Source organism: Osmerus eperlanus, chromosome 11, assembly GCF_963692335.1.
Source record: "Osmerus eperlanus chromosome 11, fOsmEpe2.1, whole genome shotgun sequence".
Classification (NCBI taxonomy): Eukaryota; Metazoa; Chordata; class Actinopteri; order Osmeriformes; family Osmeridae; genus Osmerus; species Osmerus eperlanus.
In genome coordinates, this window is record NC_085028.1 from 10,908,501 (window position 1) to 10,918,097 (window position 9,597).

Sequence of the window (9,597 nt, forward strand, 5' to 3'; positions counted from 1 at the left end):
GTTCTGCATTTTTTGGTTATTCTGGACTATGTCCCCTGGGACCCCCCCCCCCCCCCCCAAAAAAAAAACAAAAAAAAAACCCCAGCAGGATATCAGACCCCCCAGAGTACATCATTGATATATTTTCATTTGCATCAAGTATACGCATCTCTTTTTAGCAAGACTACATAAACATTTGAGATTTAATAAAAAAAATAAAAGAATAGCTGAGTAGGATTTTTATGGGATAGGTAGGAGAGTGAAGCCCGAGTTATGAAAATAGTTTCTCATAACTGCGCACGGTCAGTTCCCAAACAAGCCTCTCCCATGGCCTTGTACAACACTTCAGCCTGCCCTTAGAATAATATGCGCTTGCGTAGAATTGATCTGGCCACTCTTCTTGCTTGGATAGGGAGAATCGGGTGGGAGTTAGCTGTGTAATGGCGGCCTCGGTGTTGCTGTCTGTGGAGAACACCGGACCCACTTTTGCGGTCGGTAACTCCGGGGCAGTAGGGGTCCCAGGTAATGGAGTAGGGTCACCAGGTCCTGCATCGTGGAATCGATCACTGGACAGGGCATTAGACGAAGCTTCGGCAACTGGTTTCCTCAACCTCAGCGGCAGGAAACTAAAGGAGTTCCCGAGGAGCGCCGCCAACCACGACTTGACAGATACGATTCGGGCCGGTAAGTTTGGATTGAGTGTTGGGAGAAAGAGACCCAAAAACAAAGACAAAATGTTGATAAAACCAATAAGGATGGGTGTATTTACGTTTTCAACGCCGATGAGTACCGTATGGTGAACTGGAAGTTTTGTTAGATAGCTTGAAACACAGGTCAACTATGCTAGCCGTGCTGCTAACTAGCTAGTTAGCCAGCCAGCTAGCTTTCAGTGGCAGTGGACAGTTGGTAAACACGGGGTGTGCGAATGGGATTGACATTTTCCTATGATAAGCGACTGCTAGTTATGATACAAGCGTAGGCGGCTTAAAGAAAAAGTTCAGCCGTTCGTCATATAACATTAAGAAGTGAGTTGAACAACTTTCCATATGCTTCAAAAAAGAAACTATCTTACTAAGCCGACATAAACTACAATTTACGTTTAGATACGTGGCACGGGATATTATACTTCAATATAGGCTACTACATGCTACAGTGAAGTTAATTTAGTGACATGATGGGATCAATCAGTCATAACAAGATCGAACACTATGGCTGTATGTGGATAATTTGTAGATTGTGTAATTTTTTAAGTAGTTTTGTGTTTTCTGCTGCAAAGTCAGTGAACAGTTTTAAAAATGCTGACAATCTAAGGGTTGAGTTATGACACCAAGTCGCACATTCTTGCACTCTGCTCCTGTGTCACAAAAACACGGACACATTTAGCTTGACAAAATGCTCTTCATTAATAGCATTTTGATTGAACTCCCACAGCAAACACACCCTCAAAGTCAGGGTGTATCTGGGTCATTATTGAATGTCTGGATGGGCATTACATTTTCAAATCACAGTTGAAATCAGTGGTGCACTTCAGAAGCATGGGGTCCTTTTAAAGACAGCAGGGTAAGAAGACTGAGGCTAAAGGAATGATCGATGAGTTGCAAAGAACAGAAGAATCAATATGACTGGGGCTTAGTTGAGAGAGCTGTGGAAGGGGGGAATGAGGATAGACAGAAGGGAGCTGCTTTGGGACAGGGACACCCTTGTGTTGTGATGCCTCTTGCATGTCACATGAAGGGACTGGGATTAATTATATCAATGTTGTGCCAAGCAGTGGAGCTGAGCTGTCTGCTACCCCAGCTGTAGCTTCCAACTCTACATGGAACATTAAATACCCTACTCATAGAATGTAAAGTCATAAAAAATTGAGATAAAAGGGAGGTGTGCTTGTGAGGGTATGTTGGAGTGGAGATTGAGCAAGTTGGAAAGAGTATCCATATCCAAGTCTGAGACCCAGATACCCCAGGCGCTACACTGTTCACTGTTGTCTATGTGATCTGAGGAACTGGAGCATAGTCATTGCTGTGTGTGTGTAAAGAAGGATGCATGTGTATGCAAGTTTAGTGTGGCTTTGGGGCATAACATACTGCCAGGCTTTTCTAAAAAAAGAAGGAAGAGAATGGAGGAAAAGAGGCCTGTCTGTGTTGAAAACATGTGTCCTATTTTTTTTAGAATTGTTTTTTTTTTGCCAGACTTCCGTCTCGATGGTCAGTCAACATTGTTTATCATGGGGAGGAGCTCATAAGAAATTAAAGAATTAAAAAGTTAAGAACAGACTGTGAGGATTATGTTTGTATATAGGCTAGCTTTGGTCAGTTGTTTCTGATCTGAGCTCAAGTTAACCCTTGTGTTATCTTCGGGTCGTTCTGACCCATCAGTCATTGTGACCCACCGTCGTATTGCGACAACTTTACCGCATACAAAAACAAAGTGAAGCATTTTCTTTTAACCGTTGGGCTGTCTCAGACCCCCCACATTGCGAAGGTTAAAAGAAAATTATTTTTATTTGTTTTTGTATTGGGTAAAATTGGGTAAACACAACGATGGTTCGTTATGAACCTTTGGGTCATGTGACCCGAAGGCAGCACGAGGGTTAACAGGTATTCTTTGTGCAACTTTGTATGTGGTGAGCAAATTTGCCTAAATGTGTCTGGTTGGTAGGCTATATGTGGTGGTCAGAGTAGGAAGTAGACCTTGTAGTGAGCTCTACTTCCTGTATTCCAGATGCCGGATCCACACACAGCTGCAGAGACAAATATAGGCATTTGGCTGGGAAACCCATCAATGGACACAGCAACATCCCAACTTTGTCCAATGATACGAAAAACAATATCCCGTAACATAACACACACACACACACACACACACACACACACACACACACACACACACACACACAGGAAAACACTTAGATAATTACCCATACACAGCCACTGCGTTGTGCACCAGCAGTACCTCTCAATTTTGAAGTGAATAGAGAGCGTGAGTGAGTGGGGGGGGGGGATTGGAGGGGGGGGGGGTGACTCCCGAGGGATGTAATGAGAACAAACTACCCACACCATTGTGTCACATGCTCATAATTATACTAAGGCGTCATCTCTGTCGTTGGAGTAAAAGTGCCTTTTGAATCCTGCATCAATACAGGCAGCTCTGAGTGCAGATCAGAGTGTTGACTATCTTCTGAGATCCGACTAGCTGTAATTAACTGTATATATGTCTCAATGTCCCTCACACATTATAGCCACAAAGAATGCCGCTAATGGGGACATTGTGAAGCTATGCAGCGTCAAGCTATTATTAGCTATGGCCTGTACCTCTCTTATTTAGATATGCACAACACGAGTTGCTCAAGATACTAAGCTCTGTGGTACGACTGGGGAAGAAACAGGTCATTGGGTGTGCTTTGCCTTCGGCAAGGGCACAACCTTTGTTCTCTCACATATATATTATTATTATTATTCTTTTTGCCCCCCTAAAACTCAGTCAATATTTGGCCTACATAGACAAAGTAGGTGTCAAAAGTTTCGTCTTGGTAGCGATTGAGTTGCTTCTATTGGAATTTACGTTCCGTTGCATGGTTTAGGCTGAAGTTAAGTTTTTGTGGCGAAAAGTGAAGCTAACGGTGGCTAATTTGCTAGCCACAGTCACTGACGTTACTAACGTCACTACGTCACTAACGTCACGAAAACACGCGTGACTACCTTTGGCAGAACATTCGTTTCGCATCTGTTAAATTGGGGGATAGCTAGGCTAACTATAGCTTTACTGCAAGGCAGCTGCAGAAACGCCACAAGCAAAGAGGCCAGGGTGATAACTATTTACTCATTTTACTTTGTGATATGACACACAATTGTCATGTGTAATGTACAGTATAAGCTGATATTATTAAGGAAGTACATCTACTTTCGGAAACAGTAGTCTACTATTTCACTGAAGTATTAGCATCATGACATTAGCCAGTGTTGCCCGGGCAACACACTACAGTGGTCTATGATGTAGCGTTATCTGTTTTCAATCGTTAAAATAAACATTCCTCACATAGACATTTTCGTTGTAGGGTTTATTCTGACATTAGTAAACGATTTGTTGGTGAAATTACCATTACCTGTGGTTTCAAACCAGTGTAGCTCATTGCAACGCTGTAGCTTACGTGAGACACACTACAAAAACATCTACACTACACAGCTGTTTAGGAAGTAAAACGGCGACAGAACATGTTCGGCACTCCCCTTACTTAAATCAAAAGTCTATCTAACTACTAACCTGAACTTCATTGCCACAGCCTAAACGTTGTCAATCTGTTCATGAAAATAATTAATTTAATCTTAAACCGTACAACGGAACGTTAAATCCAATTCAACCAACGCAATCGCTACCAAGACGAACACAGCAGTAGTCTAGTACTGTACCGTAGTAGTACAATTTACCGGGGCAGCTTCTCCACACAGGGCTATATCGCATTTTGCGTTGTTACTGACAATGATCGCTACCAGTGAGCTTTTTATGAATGAGCAATTTTCCACTAAATAAATGTCAAGCTTATTTACGTTTTGGGGGGCATATTTTCAGTTAGCAGATGGTACTGTTTGAATCGCGATTCCATCTTCTACTGCCGGGTAACGTCGTAGAATAATCTTCAAAGGGGGTTCTTTATTAATGAATGAATGCAATGAGTAGGCTAAATGCATGACAATATCACGAGAAGGGAAAAACTTAAAATGACGTTTAAGTCGTAGAGATTAGGTCAATTTGTACACCGGTCTGCCAAATGTATTCGTTTTGATTCAACGATGAGGCTGCCTCTTGCCTCTTGGGGAAATGAGAAGACATCCATTTCATTCTACACTTCACTCGTATTTTCAGTTGTAAATGAGCAGCAAAAAAAATATGCTTTTAAATCTATGTCATCTTTATAAATAATAAGTATGCATTTTTATATAAAATATACAGAAATATCAGTTGTAAAAATGTCATTCAAAAACGGACCCCTGTGCAACCGACGCAAGCAAGCACACCCTACAATTTCCCCAGAAATTGTACCCTCTCTAGTTTTAATTGTCAGCTATGTGGCAATTTTCATCTGTCACGGGTATCTACTCAGAAATGGTGGCCAGGTCTTCCTGTGTTGTCTGTTGTGAAGGGTTTTTGCACACAGTCTGTCTTGATACATTTTCTATTGATGTATATTAAGAATGTGCCTGTGTGTGTGTTCTGGTCAGTTGCCAAATAAGTTTTGCTTAATGTGATTAGTTGTGTCGAATGAAGTCAAAAATGTCACTTTTGATAACATAATTACGCTTTATTGACATGTCTGTTTCTATTGTGTCGCTTTCAGATCTGTCCCGAAACCGTTTGCCAGAGCTACCCATGGAGGTGTGCATGTTTGTGTCACTGGAGAACCTGAACCTGTATCAGAATTGCCTGCGCTCCTTGCCTGATAGTCTTCTAAACCTTCAGGCCCTCACCTACCTAAACATTAGGTAGGCTCATACACACACGCGCCCTGCATCACTCAACTGTATTTGTTGACAAAATACTTGTACAAGTCATGCATCATGTAGAAATCATCACTATCAATATCAACACAGTATGAGGTATACTGTATAGTAGCCTACATCTCAAACTATGGAAACGGGATGCGGGCATACTACACATCCACTGAAGTACCAGAATAAACTTTTACATTTTTATTTTTGGAGCAGATCATAATGAGGACATCAAAACCAGTGCCCTAAAAACGAAAGTGTCACTGTCGTGGCCTAATTTATTTATAATTATCATCTCTTTGCTCTGTTTCCATTACTAAAATGGATGACCAAGTATAAAAAATCACCTGGTACCCGAGCAAAGACAAATCTTGGATCTCATTCCCTTCTCCATGTAGTCGGAACCAGTTGTCAACTCTGCCTGATCCGGTGTGCAGTCTCCCATTGAAGGTCCTGATTGCCTGCAACAACAAGCTTGTTTCTCTGCCTGAAGAGCTGGGCCAGCTACGACAACTCACAGAACTGGTCAGAACTGACCCATCTCCGCCCGACCTTACTACTGTGCATCAGTGCATTCTACTGACACGTTTATCAGATAACCAAGCAGAGTTATATCTGAGCTTCAGCCTCACTATTACATGCTACTAATGACAGTATCACCTATCTGCGCCTCCTCTCCCTCCCTGCAGGACGTGAGCTGCAATGAAATCCAGACTCTCCCTCCTCAGGTGGGCCAGCTTGAGGCGCTCCGTGACCTCAACATCCGCCGTAACCACCTGGCCCGCCTTCCCCCAGGTCAGAACCACGGCCGAGCTGCCTTACAGAAAACACACACACTACATATTCTTTTCTGTTGTTTTACGTGGGACCTCTTTACGCAGAGCTGGCAGAGCTGCCTCTGGTTCGTCTGGACTTCTCCTGTAACAAGGTGACGTCCATACCTGTGTGTTATCGAAACCTGAGGCACTTACAGAGCATCGTCCTGGACAACAACCCCCTACAGACCCCACCCGCACAGGTACCGTAACACGCTCACACACACACACACACACACACACACACACACACACACACACACACACACACACACACACACATACACACACACACACACACACACACACACACACACACACACACACACACACACACGTAAGTCAAACTGACCTCACAATGATTTAGGATAGCAATTGCCTCATTATGTGTTTGTGTTTTGATTCAGATTTGTATAAAGGGGAAGATCCATATATTCAAGTATCTGAATATGGAAGCAAGCAAGACCACGCCTGAGCTTCCAGACTATGACAGGAGACCACTTGCCTTTGGATCCTGGTAAGAGAAACGCAGACAGTCACCACCGTTCTCATAATGACCATGCCAGCAGCACATAGACAGGGTGGTGTTTGTCCTCAAACATCCACCATCTCGGGGACATTCACTTATTCATTGACAGAGAGAGTACACGGTCATGCTCACACACACGTCTGCCGGTAGCAGCATGTGTGAGAGGCCTGGCCTGAGGGGCCTGGCCTGAGGGGCCTGGCCTGAGGGGCCTGGCCTGAGGGGCCTGGCCTGAGGGGCCTGGCCTGAGGGGCCTGGCCTGAGGGGCCTGGCCTGAGGGGCCTGGCCTGAGGGGCCTGGGTACAGTTGTGTACAGAGGAACCCCCTCCTCATCTCTTTTGTCTGTCTGTTTCTCTTTGTCCCTCTCTCTCTGTTTTGACATTCTCTTTTTCTACTTTATTTCGCTTCTCTCAATATTTATTTTGTGTTCGCAGCATGTCCAAACGTGCATAGTAACACCGCCCTATATGTTGAGGACAGCAGTAGACATAGCACAAAATGACATAGCTCGTGAGAGTGACAATGAGTTCTCATGAAAGTGAGTTTGAACGAGATGAATGGGTGGCCTGGGGGAGAGGCTAGACACTGACCGCTTCAATTTAGGCACATCCTCTCTGGCATACATTTCCATGTCGTTCCCCCTACCGTGGGGGAACAGTCCTGAATGATCTCACCCCCCCCCCCCCCCCGACACTGTTACTGTTCCAGTGTGGAGGAGCTGTACCCCGGGAGGCCGTACGGAGCGCTGGACTCTGGCTTCAACAGCGTGGACAGCGGGGACAAGAGGTGGTCAGGCAACGAGGTGAGCAAAAAGGGGTTGGGAAAAAAACGGGCCTGCGCCGACCTCACACTTTGTAATCAACGGCCACCGAGGTCAGTCACATCGGTGTTATGTTCACAAGTTGCTGCCGTGAGTTCACTTCACAGCAAGGAGCTAATCTCTCCGTTCTCGTTCGTCTCCCCCTCTCCATGTCCCGGCAGCCCGCAGAGGAGCTGTCCGACCTGCCGATGCGCGTGGCGGAGATCACCAAAGAGCAGAGGCAGCGGCGAGAGAGAGAGAGGGAGGAGCACAGACCCGCCTCCGGCGTCGCCAACGGCACACGTGAGAACCCGCAACCTCTTTGTGTCCGCTGTCCGTCTGGCAGCCGTGTGCATTACTCATCGGGCTCACGCGATTTGTAGCTCACGTACCGCTCGGAGAAACCCACCCGGTTTGAACCCTGTCTAACCCCTTTTCCTAGATCCTACTAACACGTCAAGGTCTGGGTCTGTATGCGTTCCTCTAGTGGAGGCCGAGCTGGAGCAGATCGACTACATCGACAGCTGTGCGGGCGAGGAGGAGGACGAAGAGGGGGGGAGGAGGAGCCGGACGTCTGATGTCCTGACCTCCCAGTTCATGGCGTACATAGAGCGGCGCATCACCAGAGAGGTAGGGGACACTCTGATAGGCTGTGTCAGTGTTTGGTGACTGGGCTGCTTGTACTAATCCACCACGGCTCTCTAACTCGGCAGGGCTCACCGGGCAAGTCCAACCCCACCAAAGACACAAGGGCAGACGATGCACGGAGACCAAACTCTCTGTCAAACAGGTATGCAGGCACGCAACGTGCCCCTGAAACCCACTAATGAAACCTGTTAACAGGAGTTTACCGTTAACCACTATTCCAACTCTAAACGTGTGGTATGTGTCACTCTAGCAACACTCACCGCCGCCTCAGCTCTTACCGAGCTAATGGGAAGAGCTTCTTAAAGAGTAATCTGTCTGAAACATAACTGCGTCCATGTTTACGTTGAACCCCCTCCCCCCCCTGTGTGTGCCCACCCTCAGGAGTGGCCATGACAGTGGCATTCCAGCCGCCTCTGCTTCTCCTAATCAGGTAACGCCGTTAACACGTCCTCCCTCTCCAGCACTGGTGTCTCGAAGATTGATCGACGGACGTGTACTCACAGTGCCGGGTGTCTCATTTCTTCCCCTCTGTCCGTCTGTGTGTGTGCCTCCAGAGGGCTGGCGGGGCTGGGGTTGGCCGGGGCGTGGAGAGGGTGCGGAGGGAAGCCCAGCTGGCCGCCCTACGGTACGAGGAGGAGAGGCAGAAGTCTCGCTCCATGCAGAGAGAGGCTGCCATGACCTCCGTCAAGGTTAGGGTCCTCCTACCTAATATCCGTCACACCAAGAACCAGAGTGTTGCTTAGTATAAGTACCAAGTCTCAGACCCATTCATGTTAAATCTATGACGGGGTAACTATGTGGTTGTTTACCAAAGGCCCATTTGGCAGAGCTGTTGTGTTTTGACACCTAAACGCATGAAAGTAAAATCATTTAAGTGAGTGATCCTGTTAATACTCCTTTTTCTCTAGCTTTTTGTGTTCACAAAATAACAATGCTATTACTGGTGAGAACTGAGAAAGTAGAAATCTTTGACATGGACTCTGCTTTTGTCAATGGTCACTAAAAGGAAGGATCTATCTTGTGGATGCTGCTCTTACGTACTGCAGTCACCTATGTCACCTACGTGGGTTGATGGTGGACAAATGTCGCTGCCATTTTTGCAAATAACGCTATTAAGCCGTTGATAATCTGTTACCTGTTGTTACGGCTCACAAGTAACCTGTAAATAGGGCCTAGATACACAGACGTATTTGTCAAAGAGGGTGTAGTATTTAATTATATTTATTCTGCTTCCAGCACAAAAGCAACCAGCCCTACCAAGCTGAGTCCTGAGAGTGAGGTGAGTTGACGACAGCCTGCTTCTCCGCTGTATAAGTGTGAGGAGGGAAACCTGAGTCCAAGCATCTC

At 45.9% G+C, this 9,597-nt stretch overlaps 1 protein-coding gene across 1 annotated transcript in view; it reads left to right on the forward strand.

Annotated features, from left to right (window-relative positions):
• The first annotated feature begins 363 nt into the window (after positions 1-363).
• The window catches only part of lrch3 (leucine-rich repeats and calponin homology (CH) domain containing 3), a 14,154-nt gene continuing 4,920 nt past the window's right edge, over positions 364-9,597 (forward strand). Inside the window, exons 1-14 of the mRNA XM_062472400.1 lie at positions 364-663; positions 5,312-5,456; positions 5,861-5,987; positions 6,152-6,257; positions 6,344-6,480; positions 6,685-6,794; positions 7,512-7,605; positions 7,785-7,905; positions 8,090-8,232; positions 8,316-8,392; positions 8,632-8,680; positions 8,805-8,912; positions 9,282-9,295; positions 9,487-9,529. Coding sequence (XP_062328384.1) covers positions 420-663; positions 5,312-5,456; positions 5,861-5,987; positions 6,152-6,257; positions 6,344-6,480; positions 6,685-6,794; positions 7,512-7,605; positions 7,785-7,905; positions 8,090-8,232; positions 8,316-8,392; positions 8,632-8,680; positions 8,805-8,912; positions 9,282-9,295; positions 9,487-9,529 — 1,518 coding nt within the window. The 5' untranslated portion in view covers positions 364-419. The remainder of the gene's footprint in view (positions 664-5,311; positions 5,457-5,860; positions 5,988-6,151; positions 6,258-6,343; positions 6,481-6,684; positions 6,795-7,511; positions 7,606-7,784; positions 7,906-8,089; positions 8,233-8,315; positions 8,393-8,631; positions 8,681-8,804; positions 8,913-9,281; positions 9,296-9,486; positions 9,530-9,597) is intronic.